Raw genomic sequence first — 19,648 nt, forward strand, 5'->3', positions numbered from 1 at the left:
GTACACATTATTTACTGTGACACAAGCGGTTGCATGGTGATAGTAACGAGCTATCTCTATTTTCTTAGATACAGGGTATGTTCTTATTCTCTTGAAGCCTATTTTTTTTTTTTTGGTTTTTTTTGGTTTTAAATAAATCATTATTTTTCATGGTAATTTGTCTATATTCTTATTTTAAACTTTCCTTTTCAAGACGACAAGTATCAATGAGGGATAATTATTAGGACGCAGTTATTAATTTTGATGATCAATAATAAAGATTTATTTTTATGACAAACATATGAAATGTAAGCATTAGACATATCTAAATACGGCATGTAAGTCACGTAATAGGTCAAAAATATATGGAATAAAATAGGACACATTCAATACCAGACAAAACCTTATAGATCTGCTCCCTGAAAAAAGGAACCTATTTTGCCTCATGGTTAAACGACAAAATTCGTTTTACAATTATACCATCCATAGTCTCATTATCAAAAAAAAAGGCCTGTACTCTCCGCATGGTACAACCTATCTCAGTCTATATAATGAGTAATGTCGGTATAGTGTGGAATATTCTGGTATTCTAGCGTTCATTTCTTGCTTAGATAACATATTACTGTCATTGAATATATTTACTTAAATTGCATACGTCTTCTGTCCGTTATTTGTACCACATGAGTATTTATCTAGGCAGGGTAAATGTTCTATTAATTTTGAGTAAAATATAAACTTAGGTCGAAAATATAGACATCTTTACCCTTTCCAATAACCTGCGGCAGTCAAGCCTCCCGGTAAGAGTGTGGACGTACTAATTTAATTAATAAAGACAAGTACCCTAAAACCTAAAAATCATCTGACACTTCTCATTTATCTTAACAGGATAAGCATTTATATATGACAATTAAATCGGACATTTGAGTTAAAAAGCAAGTAAACCGAGCCTCCAATACTAACATCGGCCAAGACATTAACGAATGTGGGTATTTATCCGTCTGTGGATGGTTAAGAGCCCATTCACAAAAATAAGCTGGCGTGGTTTAAAATTTTGAATGGGGCCTTTGTTTATTAGCAAAGGTCAAAACATTTTCTTCCATTTTTCTCCAAGTGCTCATCCAAGCTCATTCATATTGAAATAATAAAACAAGAAATAGAATCTTGGTATGTCACCTTCTTTACATTAGATGAATGTTATACCATTTTCAGCAATCTCACAATTGTGACAATGACTGCAATGTTACTAACAACTTTCTTCTCATTTTTACTTGCGTAGTGTACAAACGTTGAAATACTAGAGCTACACGAAGCGTAGAAACGTCTTACTTTATCAAATTTGTATTCAAAAAAAATACGGTCTTTCCATGTACCAGTTAGTCATATGTGAAATCTTACCAGATCTTATTATAGCATTGTTAATTTGGCTTTGAGAAGAAAGCTAAAACATACATTGTCCTTTGGTGATTCAAGTAAAAAAAAACGTGGCTATTACCACGTTTATTAATGTACTTTGATTTCTTTTCTTTAAAGAACCTAGTGGAGTATAGGTGAGAATTTTGACTAAGAGTGCTACCGCTGTGGAAATATTTCAGATTTATATAAATTGGACCAATTGGCTCCGGTAAAGTATAAAATTGTTTTTACTATTATTTTAAGAATCTGAAAAAAGATTCGTTACTCAAGAAATCTTTAGAAAAAAGAAAATCATCGTCATCACTGCTACTTAACATAAGGTTTTGATACCAAGTCTCCAATAGGTGACCAAAATCCACATTCCAGCAGGATGATCCACGAAGTCAGATAAATGTAAATCGTGTTTGTATTTCACATCAGGTAAAAGAGCCGTTCATTCCATGATACTGTTGGTATTTCTACCCCCAGTGACTTTCGATCTTTTTTTTTTATAAATTTCTGTTAAAGTATGTAGTGGTGCAATACAAAATCCTTAAATTATATAACTAAACTAACTCATTTCAAAAATTTGACAGAAACACAAGGAAGAACAGAACAGTGGTTTGATTGGTCCATGTTGAAAGTGTAATTACAGAGAGATATCGGTTTTCAATTACCAACTTGTCAGGTTTTCTTTTGTGAGGCGTGAGTAATGTGCCAAAAATTAGGAATAATTACTTTACTGACCTTTTGAACTCCAACTAGTGTCTATTGGCTGATACTGCAGCAGGAGGTCTTACAATATCATAATACGTCTTGTACTTTTCTTCATCCGCCAAGTGTTCATCGTGATGTCTCACTTTATTTTGATAAATGGCTTTTTGCAACAGAAAAAGAAATGATTTTATGCAGGACAGAAGCAACATTATCATATAGTGTGATCTCCTCCGAAAGGTAGCCATGCAAAAGGAGGTTTGCGTTCGATATATTACGGTCGTCTTACACCCACCCAGCAATATCTGGTAGACTATGCAGTTCTCGTGGCTATCACGGATCAATGGCTGTAAAATTTGGCTACGGTACATAGTTTTATAGTTGTATTGGTTAAAACCTACTGATATCTCGAAATCAACTGAGGATTTCAATTCAAGTTCTGCCCATCTTTGTTGTAAAGATAGTGTCGCTGTACTTGCAATAGTATTATTGAATACGGGCACCGAGAAAATAGCAATTGCTGGTGTAGGAGAGGTTTTCGGTGTAGCGGTAAAAAATGCAGGAATATCCGTGAGTCTCATTTCTTAATTTATGAAAGGGGTGGGTTATTAAAATGTCCTTCCAAGTCATTTTGTGTAGTTCATAGGCGCGATTTTGCTCGACTAGATATTCCTTATTACATTAAATTATCGGGAATGTTTTTAACCAAAGACACGTTTTCAGTCGTAAAACGTTTCATCATAATTCTTTGTTTTTGGACGGTGAAAAGATAATCGCTTGTTTTCTTTATAAAGATGGGCTAAGACTGGTTACGAAATCATATTTTGTGGCTGTGCTGGTTTGACATACAAAGGTTTTATATTATGAATGTTGGAAGTAGGAAAACTTTAAACATGTTCAGAAACTCTCATCGTGATGGTAAAAATGAAATTGGACAGCATGCAAGAGTTACAGCAGTTAATTTTGTAAGTGTATAAATATAGCGCTCTTTTTCTCTCTCTCTTATGTTAACCGGTATTTAGTGAATGTAAAGTGTGTAGCCGGGGAAAACTTGAACAGATTGTTCCCACATGCCACTATAGGCCTGTAAGGCGTTACTAATCTAAAACGACAGGTAATAGGCTTTAATTCATGCCGTGGATTATACGTAAACTAAATCAAACTCTTTTATGTTATAGTAAAACTACCGCTTCTGAAGGAAAAGAATTGGAGGCTTCTTTTAGTATGTGATTCGGTGGCTAATAGGACAGGTACTACTAAGGAAGCAAAAGGGCCTGGTTTTTCATTAGCTGCGCTTTTTGAATGGCGACGTCAATCGATGGCTCTTTTGAATTACTCTCTATAAATAAGGGCTAATAACTAGACAGCCGCCTGTTACTGACTAGAGTTAGTACTGTACTGGCCGTTTCTCTATTTCGCTCAAGAAGAAAAAGATGATCCATATTTTAAAATTTAATTGGCTCTATTATGGTGACATTTAGTCCATATTTGGCTTGACTCACTCTTTATTCATAACGACTTATGTCTGAAAATCTACGTACTGTCAATGGAATTATGCACTGCAATGGGTTTGTCTCTTATGCTCTCAAGAAAAATAATCTTTATTTTCATTCTTTACACTTTCTCAATGGCGACATGGGATAAAGGAATTTCAGGAATCACTCTCTATAGATAACAGCGTGCACGTGGAAGGATGCTTGTTCTTGACTACTGGCATATGTGATACCATTGCGGTGTCTGTTGCTCGCTTAAGAAAGAATTATTTTCGATTCTATTCCGTAATGACGACATCAGGAAATGACTCTGCTGAAATCACTCCCTAAAAGAAACGGGTTATGTCTGGTGGCCCGCTTGTCACGAGCTAAAGGTTGCACTGCACAGCTGGTATCTCTTATGAGCTCAAGAAAAAAAAAACTTCTTTTTTTTTATTTGCTTTCTTAATGTTAACCCCAAATCAGGTCCCAATGGAAATCACGCCTCATATGTCTGGAATTTGCTTTATTACTGATTGAAGTTTGTACTGCACTGTATGAACTCTGTATAAATTCAAAAAAATAAATATCTGTTTTTATATTTATTTCGCTTTCTTAAAGTCCACATCAAGCCAAGCATGAGCGGTTATCACTCTTTATGAATAACCGCAAATGTGTCGAAGCTTGCTTCCTCCTGAATGGAGTGTGCTCTGCAATTGCCGTGTCAAGAAGAACATATTCACTTTTTATTGATTCATTCGATTTTTTCTCTTGGCGATATTAAGTTTACCTTTTGCTGGTATTATTCAAAAATGTGCTTAATTAATGTCTCTAAATGATATTGGTTTTTTTCTGTTTATATTAATTAGGTGTCTGAAACATTTTTCAAATTGGTGCGATGAAATTGGATCATCAAATACTGGCGCTGTCGTTTGGGAAGTAAACAACGTATATATTTCTAATGGCCGAAGGGGCAATGATTCGTTTCATAATTTATAACCGTTTGGTTATGTCACATTTAAGAATTTAGTATGACTGCATTTTGCTTCAGAAGTTCGTTTACGAAGATGAATATACTTCATTACTTCGTACCTATAGAAAACACACACCGTCAAAAGCATTACGAAGAAAAAACAAGATGTATCAACTAATTTAGTATATTGATTCCGTGTATTTTTTTTATTTGAGGACAGACGGTGGTAGGGTAATGTCCTGAAAAAAAAGTTTGTACTGGTATGCTTGGAACTAACTTGAAAAAATTATAGAACAAGAAAAAGAAGAGGTAATGATTAATCCTCTGTTCGATCGAATTTCCTGCTCATGTGTCGTATTTAAATTGTGTAGAATCTCGAATGTGTGTCATGCAGCCTGCGACAAGTATATAATAATACGTAACAACTTTTGTTTTCCCGCAGTGTTAAAGATAATAGCCGAAACATGCCTGAAAATAGTGGATCCTGGTTTTTGAGAGTGTTCTACAAGAAAAATTTGGTGGAGGAGATTCTAGTAACATACAGAAAAAAGTAATGGTGATTGCTGTTAGTATTTAGCGGTTTGCTGATCCCATTATTTATTTTATTAAGACTTTAGATAAGATGTTGTTTGTGATTAAATGACGACGAATGTTATTATTGTGCATGTTCTCGGTATATATATTTGGCTGTGATGTTTGAGGAATTATTGTATTTTGATGATGTACGCTGCCGCCTTATACTTATCTGCAAAAATTGGTTGATATTTACTTGATTGTATGGACTGCCCGGATGTGGTTATTGAAACAGTGAAGCCATGTCGATCTTTATTCTTACAAGTTTCGGAAGAAAAATAAAGCTACCGGCATACAGCAAAGGAAATATTCCCTAAAGTTATCGTCATTATATTAGCTTTGTAAGAATCTACATCAAATAACATAAATCTTGAATGCGATCTTTCAATTATATTGAGGCACCTATAGCAAGATCTCAAAGGTAGATCACCAATGCCAGTATATCAATGATAAAATTGCAATTTTAATTAGACTTTATAATTTCTACATTCTGGGTTATATCTAACACAAAAACACTTTAATTATGCTGGTAAGACAGTTGGATATTCCTGCTTGGGTCCTTTAGGGTGTTTTTTATGCGAGTTGCAATCATTAAAATATGTGGTTTGAAGTTCTACGCTCATGTTTTCAGAAGGCGTGTGATGTTGAACACAAATTTAAACCCACAAATGGGTAATATAAACGTTAGAAGATTAAACTGATATTCTTAAGTGATATTGAAGTAAATTAATTATCATTATCGCGGCCAAAACATAAAAAGTCGCGATAAGTATCCTTACTAAACAACAAGGATCTTTGAAGCAGATATAAAGTTAAGTGTACATCGTCGATAGAGTTAGTATTGAAAATTAGGATAAATGTTTTTTGAATAAAAAACGCTATATATATTACATTTATTCTTATCAAAACCCTTAAAACATGAAAAAGTACTTTTAATGTGCTAATGGAACCGGTCAAAAATAATAATTTCTGAACCAATAATACAAAACATTATGGTTTAAAATCATGGAATACTAGCGAATAAACTTTCATGACGGAGTTCACAATTCCTATGTATCGACTATGTTTTAGGATCTTAATTGATCCATAGATGGTAGATATGCGTATTGGACTCCATAATCATATATTATTTTTGACTATAGATGTAAAATGGTTTTCAACTATATACAAGAATACAGATTCATTGCGTGATTGGTTAATTATAGACTGCCAATATGTTCATTCTTAATTAGTAGAATTTGTTTGCATTATGGGTTTTTTGATCAGTATAATTCGGTAGTGGAATTCCCCCTTCCATCCAAATTTCCTGTCCCCATTCGAGTTAAAACAACCCGCACCAGCCGTAGCAGTTTAATCCATGACATTTTTGTGACTGGATTTTCGCTCAGCCAGTGACTGCATTTTAGCTGTTTTAATAGGGTCGGACCTCATCCGTTTTTCTAAAAATAAGATGAGGTCCGACGGTAATAATACGGGATATGTGACAAAAAATCTGATTTCCGACGCTAATAAAACGTGATATGGGAAAAAATGGATGAGATCCGACCCTAACCATAACGCTTGTCCAAGACAAAACATAGTTCCTACGGACAGCCCGCCTTCTCTATCGTTATATGGACAATGCTGAGCCAGAAATATTTAAAGACAGCCTAGATTTTATAAGGTACTAACTTTAAATCGGGATATTTACGCAAATGCTTATCCGTTGCAATGACTTTTTTCTTCAACACATACTGGCATTGTTGTATAATTAAAGGTTTTATGAAAATCTATCAAAGAATATGGCTAAATCTACATCTGTAATGAACGTTTTGTGAAAACACAACAGCGTACGACTTGGTTGCCGAACACGCTCAGCTGATATTATACACATGCAAATGTAAAATTATTTAAATGACCATAAAACCAAGCAATAGAAAAAGGTATCTTTTTTTCCTTTCTATTTTCTTGCTTTTTTTTATTTCTTTTTTTTGGACTTTTTTTTTCTCTTTTCTTTGCACTTTTTCTTTCTCTTTTTTTTTCATTTTTCATTTTTCATTTTTGTTCTAAATTTCTTTTTTCTTTCGTTTTCTATCTTTAAATTTAATTGATATGACCCGTTTAGTAGTGTTCAAGAACGTGATTCTTTTTATTTCATTTCCGATGTTGCACATAACCTCTCTTATGATACGTTTTATCGTCATGATCCGCCTAAGTTTCATTTGTATATAATCATGCATAATGTCTCCGACCATTATTGAAACCCGCCTAGCCTATTGGGCTTACTGCACCTGTTCCCAGTTCTCCGGCACCTTTCAGACATGTCACTGTCAAACATCACTATTGTATTCTGTCTAACGTCTCTGCTCCAATTAATGTATATCGTTAATCCCATATCTTTGTAAAACCCATTTTACGTCCGTTTCATTTTTACCTCAGCCTTGGAACTCCCTTGTAAGACATTAATATTATCTGCCATGTTATCCTCTGTGTATACCTTCGAAATTATACGTGTCTCTGCTCACTACCACAAATATGTCTCAAAAAAACATGAATAATAATCTGTCTCTGTAAATCTGATCCCGAACCCTTGTTTACTCGCTCTGTCAATTAATAACAATAACCGCTTGTTTGTTTATACTTATTTCTCTATTCAAAATCTTATCTATTTTTGCTGTCCTTCGTGAATAAACCTTTTGTTACTTTTATTCCTTTTTACATTCATATTAGTAATAATACGTATATAATTTCTGTCTACCTGTTTTCACCTAAATAATCATTCTGTTCTGCCTGTGCACCGCGCCACTCCTGACATCCCTTCAGGAAAAAGCAAGCTTCCACACATGTGCATTTATCTAGAGACGGATTCCAGCAAAGTCTTGGCTTGATGTCGCCATTAAGAAAGTGTAATGAATAAAAACAAGCTCTTTATTCTTGAGTGCATATGTACCGCTTCGAAGGCAGTACAAACTTCAATTATTAATAAAAAAGCTTGCAAACATATAAGGCCTTTCGTAAAGAGTGATTCCTAACGAGGCATGACTTGACGTTGCCATCAATAAACTAAAGCGAATAAATAAAGTTCTTTTTTTGTTTAGCACATAAGAGATAAACGCTGAGCCATACATATTACATTTCGCAACACACAGGCTACTAGACATAAAGCGTAATTAATAGAGAGTGAATCCATCTGAGCCTTGACCAGATGTCGTCATTTAGAAATTGAAGCGAAGAAAAAGATCGTTTTTTTCCAAAGCGCCCACCAAAGACCGCAATGATATCACACACTTCAGTCAGGGAAAAGCAAGCTTTCACAGCCACGCCATTATTCATAGAGAGACATTCCTGCAGATTCTTCACTTGATGTCGCCAAGAATGAAGTGAAATGAATACAAAAAAAAAAGATTTTTTTTCTTGAGCGAATAAGAGACGCCACTAGCACTGTAATTATTCCAGTCAGCAAAAAGCGGTTTCCCAGACTGTAGACTTTATTTACAAGCAGTGAATTCAATAGAGCCATGAGCGAATGTTGCCATTAAAAAACCGAACATTATAAAAAAGAAGGCCATTTCGTTTCCTTTCAAATTGGCCATCGAATTACATATTAAGAAGCATCCTAAATTTTTCTTTAGAAATGGTAGCTTTGCTATTACATACCAATTATGCTTTTACATAAATATAATATACGTCAAGGTTTAAAGGATATTGCCGGTAATTTTGGATAAATAACGTGTTGCATAACTATGGTGGTAGGTATGAAAACATTTTTTGGAGTCTCTTCTGGGTTACGCATATGTCATCCAAAAATTAATAGCTACGATAAGACGCAACGAAAGAGAGCTAAATTTTCCTGCAAACAAATTAAGTGCTGAAACCATTGCATGCTGTCTAATTTGTTTCTTACCATCCTCATTGGAGCTTCTGCATGTGTTTAGAAATATCCTCCACCGAACATTTAAAATATACGGCTTTGTAAGTCCAATGGGGCACAACTTTAAAAATTACTAACTTATCATTTTTAGATCGTGTTTATAAAGAAAAACTGGTGAGTACTTCTTCACTCTCGAAAAAAAAAAGAATTATCATGAAACGTCTTATAGCTGGAAATGGTTTTTGGTTAAAACCTTCGCGATATGTTGATTCTGACAGCAATCTTTACCCTGTCTGTCAACGACATAAACGAATTACATGATCATTTCAATAGCATACCTTTTTCATATATTCCCAAATCAGACGCACTGTTACTCCTGAAATTCGCAACGCAGCACCAAAATCTACTCCTACACCAGCAGTTGCTATTTCGTTTGATCCAAAACTCAGTAACACTATTGTAGGTAGAGAGACACTCTCTAATTGTTAAAATTCGAAACACATGAAAGAAATGCTGCTGCTGCTAGTACTGGTTTTACAGCTGCTGCTGAACTGAGAACGTCAGTCGATTCCGAGTTGTCTGTAAATTTTTAATCCAACTATTTAAAAATCTATCAAGCATAACAGCAGTTCATTGGTACTTATTGGTAAAAACAGTAAGGCGTAAATAGCGTTAGAGATTTGTCTGGGTGGATGTTCGATTATAGCTATGTATCTACCGCCAACATCCTTTTGCATGATTACCTTTAGGAGGAGGATACACAATATGATAATATTGCTGTTAACATGCATAAGTTACTCGTTTTCCTGTCGACAAAAAAGCGGTTTATTTCTAAATTAGTGGGCCATCACTATCATTACTAAGTGGATGTAGAGAAGATATCTTGTGATATGGAGATACTTTTGGCTGATTTAGCAGCAAATAAATACTAGTTTCGCATGCAAAAATTCGGTAGTGTTATTACGCATAATTGTTGTTAATGTATGTACCGCTTATTAAATAAACACTTTACAAGTTGATATGCGAAAAGCCTATATCCTACTGTATTTACACATTAAGCAAGCGCAGACTTAACCATATCACATTTCTATTAAAACATTGTTTTGTTCTTCGTTGTGTCATAGATAAATATATGGAAAAAGAAATTAGACATTCATATTATTTCACGATTTTTGATTGAATTTCTACATATACATACATAAGCTTACAACAAAAAATGAGATCGAAAATCCCTGGTCGTAAAAATACCAACAGTATTATGGAACGAACGGTTCTTCATTTTTTCATGTAAAATACAAATGTACTTTCATACGATTTCATGCATCATCCTGCTAAATAATATTGATTTTGGTCACCTATTAGAGCCTTTTTATCAAAACTTTCTATTAAGGTGCAGTGCTATTGAGGACTGTCATATTTCGGAAGATCTCATGACTATCAGTCCTTTCGGAAAATACAAAAAAACAATGTGATACTTTATCGGAGTCTGTTCATCAAATACACTTAAATGTGGAATATATTTCACAGCACGGGACAAGCTTTAACATAATTCACGCGAATATTCCACTAGCGTCTTTGAATAAAGGCTATTAAAATCCATTGATAATGGTGATAATGAGCACTTTCTGTTGCTCTGGAATTGACAAAGCCAAGATAATGTATAGCTGTATTGTCAAACCCAAACTAGCTATGTTATAATAAGTTAGGGTCATATATTACATATGACTAACTGGTCCATGGGTAGACTGTATTTATTTTTCGAATACGTATTCCATAAAATAACAGGCTTTTAACCAGCACTGGAAGTCATAAAGAAACATCCGGCTGCTTTGTGAAGCTCTTTTATTCCAACTATTGTACCCTACGCAAGTAACGAAGAAAACAAAGTTGTTACTAACATTGCCGACATTGTCATAATTGTAGCATTGTTGAGAATGATGAAACACTTAGCGAAAGTAACGAAGGTGACATACCCAGGTTCTATTTCTTTTTTTAATTATTTCATCCTCTATAAGTTAAAATGAGGAATAGAAAAAAAACAAGAAACAATTCTAACTTTTTCTAATTAATAAGTGCCAGTTACAAAATGGGAAATCCCGACATCTCTTGTTTTTTAATGATCTCTTCAGCTTGTACAGACGAATATATACCGACATCGGTTAGGGAAATAGCCGAGGTTCATGTTGGAGGCTCGGTATAGTTGTGTTGTTAACGAAATGAGTAATTTAGAAGTCATAGAGAAATGCTTATCCTGCTAAGATAATTTTGATGTATGAGGCAAATTTTTAGATTTTAGGATACTGCGGTTATAATATTCTAATAAGTAATTTAACACTCATAGGCAGTTGCTTACCCACTACAGGTAGCTGGAATGGAGGAGATATACGTAAGGATTCGGATCTCAATTTCTACTTACACAATGTGGGGAAGTACTCCACCACAAATTTATCCTGATCTTCTTCAGGTAGATGAAACTGATGAGGGAATTATAGGTTTTATATCCGAACTTTTATTTACTCCATTGGGTAAGCCTTTCTCCACAGACAGATTTTCTATTGTTGTATCAGCTCAAAATAATAGCCACCAAGAAAGCAAAAGGCATGGGTTTTCTACTCATACACTCTGTTACTTTTCACTTTTAAGGTTAGATATTTTTTTCTATGTTACATCATAGCGTAATGTATGTTTATAAAGGAAGAAAGCCGAGTATTATAACACATACAAAGACTTACTTTGAGAAATGAAGGGTACACGCTAAAAAAAATTAGATTTGTATTTTTGAAATGCCCAAGTGAGAATCAAAAAGTCTCATAATTTTAATGTGGTTTGAATGACAATCGTACAGTTGAACAATAAGACGGAATCTAATCACTTATTTAGTTGTTCTTTGAGAACCTTGTTAGCCATTATTTGTCAAATGCGAGCTTGGTTTGACTTTATTTTCTTCTATCAATTTTACATTAACATATATTCAAATACGTAAAGTTATTTAACGTACATTTACTGGGTAATGATGTTTCATCATATGATGATGATATCATCACTGCAGTAAATACATGGCACCGGGTCTATGTTGAAAGAAGTATTTATATTTTCAGTTAATGCATACTCATTGTCTGAAGAATAAATTATCCCCGAGCAGTTCAGTTTAATTGAATGCAATAAAACTGAATTGAAATACAAAATACTGGTATGTTTTATCAGAAGTTATTAGGTATTACACGAAACCTCACCTGTTAACATCCTCAGGTTCCAGCCATGTTATTTCGTTTTCTTCACCATAAAATCAGACGAATTCTCTATAGTAGCTACAACCCCCATAGCATTATTGTCTTTATTTTATACGGAACTCCTGCAATTCATTAGCCACAGAGATTATCTTTGATGCGAAGCTTCAAAATTAGCTCTAAAACTTTACTGCCAGTCAAATGCTGGGCATTTAAAAGTTTAGATACAGTTAAATTTGTCTAGTCATGGTGAGAGTAAACAACATTCGGTCTTACTGTGCCACTTTTAAACCATGAGCTACATTAGAGATAAAAGGTATTCGATTATTCAATGTTTTTTATGACGGTGTTAAAATGACTGTTACAATTAGTTACATCATTGGGCGTAACGTACACGCTTCTCCAAAGATATTGCAGAGGTGAATAACGTTTGGTTTTTGGAGTAGCTGTTTTCTAGCCCATGTGTTACAGATTATAACCATGGGCAAAGTAATTTATAAAGATGGGCTTGAATTCATTAAGGAAAGGAAAAAAAGAAAAAAGGAAATAAAACCAGGGTGTGTGGATTTCTGCAAAAAATAAGATAGGTTATCCGACCATATTTTTGAATTGATTGATCTTTATCAAAATGTAATTTTTTCAACTTAAAGATATCGAGATATCTCAATACAATCCCATTCTTAAGGTGTTACTTTGGTAAAGACACCTTCAGAATCCATGATTCTACATCCTTTTAATGAGTGATGGGTAACACTGTTTGTTTGGGTAATAATTTGATTTTGATTTGGATAAAGCCGATGAGAGGATATGCTAATCGGATAATTAATATTGTTTTTCTATACTCTGCAAACACTTTGCATTTATAAACAAATCACAACCTAATGGTACTACTTTCGTCCAGATAGCTCTCAATTCAATGACTTTGCATGCGTATTTAAGTGGGGCATTTATCTGAGTTCCAAAAAAATCGATTTATCTAAAAAAAAAAAAATTGCACAAGTCCTTGGGACAGTAAAGTATTAATAGCTTTGGGTATATTAGTCCTAAAGATTTCAGTGGGAAAGAATCAGTATTGTTACCCATAATCTATATTTTATGTAAAATACAGGCTCATTGTTTCCAGGGGATCCGTTTTGTTGTTGTAATCTTGCATTTTCAAAAACTCAATCTTTGTTTTTTTTTTGTTTATTCTTCGACATTTCGCTTTTTTTTTTTTGTTTTTTTTTTTTTTTTTTTTTTTTTTTTGTCTACTGTACACAAGATTACCAATTTTTTGGTTCAATGTGTGGAATGTGATAGCTACAAACATACTCACGCCTATAGATGCCATGTAAATTTTTTATGATCTTTGATCTCATCATTCGAACAAGTTACATTCCTTACCATTTTTAAAAGCCACCGTCTAATTCTCATGCAAAAAGTTTTGGTAAGACTCCTATATTCGTATGTCTTCTAAATTCAATTAAATTAATATTAATCCTAGTTACTGTTCTCACTTTTGGTCTTCTTCTTTGCCATGGCTCACAGAATGGCCTACATTTCACATGACTCAGTCTTCACTTTACATTACCACCATTACCTTGTAGGCAAAGACGTTTTAGCTGCTTTTTGACCCTCCTGAATTTTTTCTTCTTCGGATGTAATATTAACTAGGTATAATATTGTCGATTTGTTTTTCGTTTTCTCTTATTATTCGTTAACCTTAACCGTTTAGGAAACACTACACGATATGTACGTTTGGATATAATGATTCAATAATTGACGCACAAACCATTTGTACTCTAACCCTGAAAATTATTAGTCGTTAATGTATCTTTGGCAGGACTAGGAGAATCATATTCCGACATGACCCAGTTACAGATATCAGGGTTGTCCATGATCGTATCAACTCATTTCGTAAGTTTGTATTTGAGAGTGAATATATCGGTACAAATTAGGACCACAAAAAATTGATGATTGTTCGACAACAGCCGGCGTAATCAAACAGCTATTCCCTCAACGAGTGATACCATCATGGATTCACGTAAAGTGTTTGAAAAGGAAATAAGGTAAGGGTCAGGACGACAATATCAATCCGTGGACATTTAAAATTAATGGATGAATGGTTAAAATCAATGGATGTATGCTTAAAAGCAATGGATGGATACTCAATATCAATGCATCCATGCTTCAAATTAATTTTTACACATTATTTACTGTCACACAAACGGTTGCATGGTGATAGTAACGAGCTATCTCTATTTGCTTAGATACAGGGTATGTTCTTATTCTCTTGAAGCCATTTTTTTTCTTTTTTTTTTGTTTTAAATATATCATTTTTTCATGGTAATCTGTCCAATATTCTTATTTTAAACTTGCTTTCAAGACGAAAAGTATAAATTGAGGGAATTATTAGGACGCAGTTATTAATTTTGATGATCAATAATAAAGATTTATTTTTATTAACAAATATATGAAATGTAAGCATTAGACATATCTAAATACGGCATATAACTCACGGTATAGGTAAAAGACTATATGGAATAAAATAGGACACATTCAATACCAGACAAAACATTATAGATATGCTCCCTGAAAAAAGGAACCTATTATGCCTCATGGTTAAACCACAAGATTCGTTTTAAGATTATACCACGCATAGTCTAATTATCTAAAAAAAAAGGCATGTATTCTCCGCATGGTACAACCTATCTCAGTCTATATAATGAATAATGTCGGTACATTCTGGAATATTCCGGTATTCTAGCGTTCATTTCTTGCTTAGATAACAGACTACTGTAATTGCATATATTTATTTAAATTGCATACCTCTTCTGTCCGTTATTTATGCCACATGAGTATTTATCTAGGCAGGGTAAATGGTATATTAATTTTGAGTAAAATATAAACTTAGGTCAAAAATATAGACATCTATGCCCTTTCCACTCACCTGCGGCAGTCAAGCCTCCCGGTAAGAGTGTGGACGTACTGATTTAATTAATAAGGACGAGCACCCTAAAACCTAAAAATCATCCCACCCTTCTCATTTATCTTAACAGGTTAAGCATTTATATATGACAATTAAATCGGACGTTTGAGTTAAAAAGCAAGCAAACCGAGCCTCCAACACTAACATCGGCCTTGACATTAACTAATGTGGGTATTTATCCGGCTATGGATGGTTAAGAGCTCATTCACAAAAATAAGCTGGCGTGGTTTAAAATTTTGAATCGGGCCTTTATTAATTTGCAAAGGTTAAAAAATTTTCTTGCTTTTTTTTCCAAGTCCTCATCTTAGCTCATTCATATTGAAATAATAACACAAGAAGTAGAATCTTGGTATGTCACCTTCTTTACATTAGATGAATGTTTCACCATTTTCAGCAATCTCACAATTGTGACAATGACTGCAATGTTACTAACAACTTTTTTCTCATTTTTACTTGCGTAGTGCACAAACGTTGAAATACAAGAGCTACACAAAACGTAGAAACGTCTTACTTTATCGAATTTGTATTCAAAAAAATACGGTCTTCCCATTTATCAGTTAGTCATATGTGAAATCTTACCAGATCTTATTATACCACTGTTAATTTGGCTTTCAGAAGAAAGCCAAAGCATACATTGTCGTTTCGTGATTCAAGTCAAACAAAACGCGGCTATTACCACATTTATCAATGTACTTTGATTTCTTTTCTTTAAAGAACCTAGTGGAGTATAGGTGAGAATTTTGACCAAGAGTGTTACCGCTGTGGAAATATTTCACACTTATATAGATTGGACGAATTGGCTCCGGTAAAGTATAAATTTTTTTTACTACTATTTTAAGAACCTGAAAAAAGACTAGTTAGTCATGATATCTTTAGAAAAAAGAAAACCATCATCATCACTGCTACTTAACATAAGGTTTTGATACCAAGTCTCCAATAGGTGACCGAAATTCACATTCTAGCAGGATGATCCTCTAAGTCAGATAAATGTAAATCCTGTTTGTATTTCATATCAGGTAAAAGAGCCGTTCGTTCCATGATACTGTTGGTATTTCTACTACCAGTGACTTTCGATCTTTTTTTTATGTATATTTCTGTTAGAGTATGTAGTGGTGCAATACAAAATCCTTAAATAGTATAACTAAATAACTCATTTCAAAAATTTGACAGAAACAGAAGGAAGAACAGAACAGTGGTTTGATTGGCGCATGTTGAAAGTGTAATTACAGAGAGATATGGGTTTTTGATTACCAACTTGTCAGGTTTTCTTTTGTGAGGCGTGAGTAATGTGCCAAAAATTAGGAATAATTACTTTACTGACCTTTTGATCTCCAAACTAGTGTCTATTGGCTGATACTGCAGCAGGAAGTCTTACAATATCACAATACGTCTTGTACTTCTCTTCATCCGCCAAGTGTTCATCGTGATGTCTCACTTTATCATAACAAATAGCTTTTTGAAGCAGAAAAAGCAGTGTTTTTATGCAGGACAGAAGCCACATTATCATATAATGTGATATCCTCCGAAGGGTAGCCATGCAAAAGGAGGTTTGCCGTCGATAAGGTACTGTGGTCATACACCCACCCTGCAATATCTCGTAGACCATACAGCTCTTGTGCCTATCACCAATCAATGGCTGCAAAATTCGGCTAAATTTCATAGTTTTATAATTTTATCGGTTAGAAACGTACTGATATCTCGGAATAAACGGATGATTTCAATTCAATAACAGCAGCAGCAGCATTTCGTTCAAGTTTTGCCTATCTTTGTTGGAAAGAGAGTACCGCTGTATCTGCAGTAGTAGTATTGGGTGGTGTCACCGAAGAAACAGCAATTGCTAGTGTAGGACCGGTTTTTGGTGCAGCGATGAAGAATACAGGAATATCCGTGAGTCTCATTTGGTCATTTATGAAAGGGGGTTATTAAAATGTCATTTAACTCATTTTGTGTAGTTTATAGGCGCGATTTTGCACCACTAGATATTCCTTGTCACATTAAGTTATTGGTAAGGTGTTTAACCAAAGAAACGTTTTCAGTCGTAAAACCTTTCATCATAATTCTTTGTTTTTGGACGGTGAACAGATAATCTCCGTTTTCTATGTAAAGATGGTCTAAAACTGGTTACGAAATTATTTTAAGTGGCTGTGCTGGTTTGACATACAAGCTTTTATAGTATGAATGTTGGAAGTAGGAAAACTTTAAACATGTGCAGAAACTCTCATCGTGATGGTAGAAATGAAATTGGACAGCATGCAAGAGTTACAGCAGTTTATTTTGTAAGTGTATAAATATAGCGCTCTTTCGTTCTCTCTTATGTTAACTCGTATTTAGTGAATGTCAAGTGGGTAACCGGGGAAAACTCCAGGAAATTGTTCACACATGCCACTATAGTCCTGTAAAACGTCACTAATCTAAAACGACAGGTAATACGCTCTAATTCATGCTGTAATTTATACGTATACTAAATGATAATTTACTATGTTATAGTAAAACTAGCGTTTCTAAAGCGCAAAATGGGGGACTTCTTTGAATATGTGATTCGGTGGCCGATAGGACAGGTATTACCAAAGAAGCAAAATGGCCTTGTTTCTTGTTAGTTTCGCTTTTTGAATGGCGACGTCAATCGATGGATCTTTTAGAATTACTCTCTATAAGTAACGGTTAATGTCTGGATAGCCGCCTGTTGCTGACTGGAATAAATACTGTACTGGACGTTTCTCTATTTCGCTCAAGAAGAAAAAGATCATCCATATTTTAAAATTCAATTGGCTCTATCATGGCAACCTTAAGTCCAGATTGGCTTGACTCACTCTTTATTCATAACGACTTATGTCTGAAATCTGCGTACTGTCAATGGAATTATGTACTGTAATGGCGTTGTCTCTTATGCTCTCAAGAAAAATAATCTTTGTTTTCATTCTTTACACTTTCTCAATGGCGACATGGGGCCAGGATTTTCGGGAATCACTCTTTATACATAACATCGTGCACGTTGAAGGATGCTTGTTGTTGACTACTGGAGAGTGTGATACCATTGCGTTATCTGTTGTTCGCTTAAGAAAAAATTATTTTTGCTTCATTTCCGTAATTACGACATCAGGAAATGACTCCGCTGGAATCACTCCCTAAAAGAAACGGGTTATGTCTGGTGGCCTGCTTGCCACGAGCTGAAGGTTGCACTGCACAGCTGGTATTTCTTATGCGCTCAAGAAAAAAACGATCTTGTTTTTTCATTTGCTTTCTTAATGTTGACCTCAAATCAGGTCCCATTGGGAATCACGCCTCATAAGTCTGGAATTTGTTTTATTACTGATTAAAGTTTGTACTGCACTGTAGGAACTCTGTATAAATTCAAAAAAAAATAACTGTTTTTATATTTCTTTCGCTTTCTTAAAGTCGACATCAAGTCAAGCATGAGCGGTTATCACTCTTTACGAATAACCGCAAATGTGTGGAAGCTTGCTTCCTCCCGAATGGAGTGTGCTCCGCAGTTGCCGTGTCTATTATGCGCTCAAGAGGAACATATTCACTTTTTCTTGATTCATTCGGTTTTTTCTCGGCGATATTAAGTCTACGTTTTACTGGTATTATTTTTCAAGATATGCTTAATTAATGTTTCTAAATGATATTGTTTTTGTTATGTTTATATTAATTAGGTGGAAGAACTTTTTTTCAAATTGGTGCGATGAAATTGGATCATCAAAAGCTGGCGCTGTCGTTTGGGAAGTAAACAAGATATATACTTCTAATGGTCGAAGGGGCAATGTTTAGTTTCATAATTTATAACCGTTTGCTTATGTCAAATATAAGAATTTAACTAGACTGCATTTTGATTCATAAGTTCGTTTACGGAGATGAATACACTTCATTACTTCGTACCTATAGAAAGCACACAACGTCTAAAGCATTACGAAGAAAAAACAAGATGTAACAACTAATTTAGTATATTGATTTCGTGTATTCTTTTTATTTGGGGACAGTCGGTGGTAGGGTAATATTCTGAAAAAAACGTTTGTACTGGTATGCTTGAAACTAACTTGAAAAAATTATGGAACAAGAAAAAAAAGAGGTAATGATTTATCCTCTGTTTGATCGGATTTCCTGCTCATGTGTCGTATTTAATTTGTGTGGAATCTCGAATGTGTGGCATGCAGCCTGCGACAAGTATATAATAATTCGGAACAATTTTTGTTTTACATCAGTGTTAAAGATAATAGCCGAAACATGCCTGAAAATAGTGGATCCTGGTTTTTGAGAGTGTTCTAAAGGAAACATTTGGTGGAGGAGATTCTAGTAACAGCCAGAAAAAAGTAATGTTGATTGCTGTTGGTATTTAGCGGTTTGCTGACCCGATTATTTATTTTATTAAGACTTTAGATAAGATGTTGTTTGTGATTTAATGGCGACGAATGTTATTATTGTGCATGTTCTCGGTATATATATTTGGCTGTGATGTTTGAGGAATTATTGTATTGTGATGACGTACGCTGCCGCTTCATA

The 19,648-nt window shown here is 34.3% G+C and overlaps 5 protein-coding genes across 5 annotated transcripts; 2 read left to right on the top strand and 3 right to left on the bottom strand.

The window, feature by feature from the left end:
* Nucleotides 1-412: 412 nt before the first annotated feature.
* EV154DRAFT_482154 (uncharacterized protein) lies at nt 413-2,666 on the bottom strand (the record flags this gene model as incomplete). The annotated part of the gene is made up of 6 exons (XM_051598454.1): nt 413-523; nt 743-793; nt 1,180-1,304; nt 1,472-1,595; nt 2,172-2,230; nt 2,375-2,666. The coding sequence occupies 6 exons, from the start codon at nt 2,664-2,666 to the stop codon at nt 413-415; spliced, it is 762 nt and encodes a 253-aa protein (XP_051456847.1).
* Nucleotides 2,667-2,948: 282 nt separating this feature from the next.
* Nucleotides 2,949-3,908, top strand: EV154DRAFT_482155 (uncharacterized protein; the record flags this gene model as incomplete). Its single annotated transcript, XM_051598455.1, has 4 exons — nt 2,949-3,050; nt 3,119-3,171; nt 3,264-3,307; nt 3,757-3,908. The coding sequence occupies 4 exons, from the start codon at nt 2,949-2,951 to the stop codon at nt 3,906-3,908; spliced, it is 351 nt and encodes a 116-aa protein (XP_051456848.1).
* A 4,029-nt stretch (nt 3,909-7,937) lies between these two features.
* EV154DRAFT_482156 (uncharacterized protein) lies at nt 7,938-9,690 on the bottom strand (the record flags this gene model as incomplete). Its single annotated transcript, XM_051598456.1, has 6 exons — nt 7,938-8,052; nt 8,285-8,441; nt 8,579-8,728; nt 8,987-9,074; nt 9,292-9,407; nt 9,594-9,690. 6 exons carry the CDS (start codon nt 9,688-9,690, stop codon nt 7,938-7,940), a joined length of 723 nt encoding a protein of 240 aa, XP_051456849.1.
* A 479-nt stretch (nt 9,691-10,169) lies between these two features.
* Nucleotides 10,170-12,055, top strand: EV154DRAFT_482157 (uncharacterized protein; the record flags this gene model as incomplete). The annotated part of the gene is made up of 6 exons (XM_051598457.1): nt 10,170-10,240; nt 10,739-10,822; nt 10,877-10,930; nt 11,027-11,147; nt 11,295-11,417; nt 11,939-12,055. 6 exons carry the CDS (start codon nt 10,170-10,172, stop codon nt 12,053-12,055), a joined length of 570 nt encoding a protein of 189 aa, XP_051456850.1.
* Nucleotides 12,056-15,461: 3,406 nt separating this feature from the next.
* Nucleotides 15,462-17,046, bottom strand: EV154DRAFT_482158 (uncharacterized protein; the record flags this gene model as incomplete). Its single annotated transcript, XM_051598458.1, has 5 exons — nt 15,462-15,633; nt 15,782-15,990; nt 16,075-16,122; nt 16,524-16,784; nt 16,933-17,046. The coding sequence occupies 5 exons, from the start codon at nt 17,044-17,046 to the stop codon at nt 15,462-15,464; spliced, it is 804 nt and encodes a 267-aa protein (XP_051456851.1).
* Between the last annotated feature and the right edge of the window lie 2,602 nt (nt 17,047-19,648).

Source organism: Mucor mucedo (assembly GCF_025094135.1).
Source record: "Mucor mucedo strain NRRL 3635 chromosome Unknown EV154scaffold_55, whole genome shotgun sequence".
In the NCBI taxonomy this organism is placed as follows: domain Eukaryota; kingdom Fungi; phylum Mucoromycota; class Mucoromycetes; order Mucorales; family Mucoraceae; genus Mucor; species Mucor mucedo.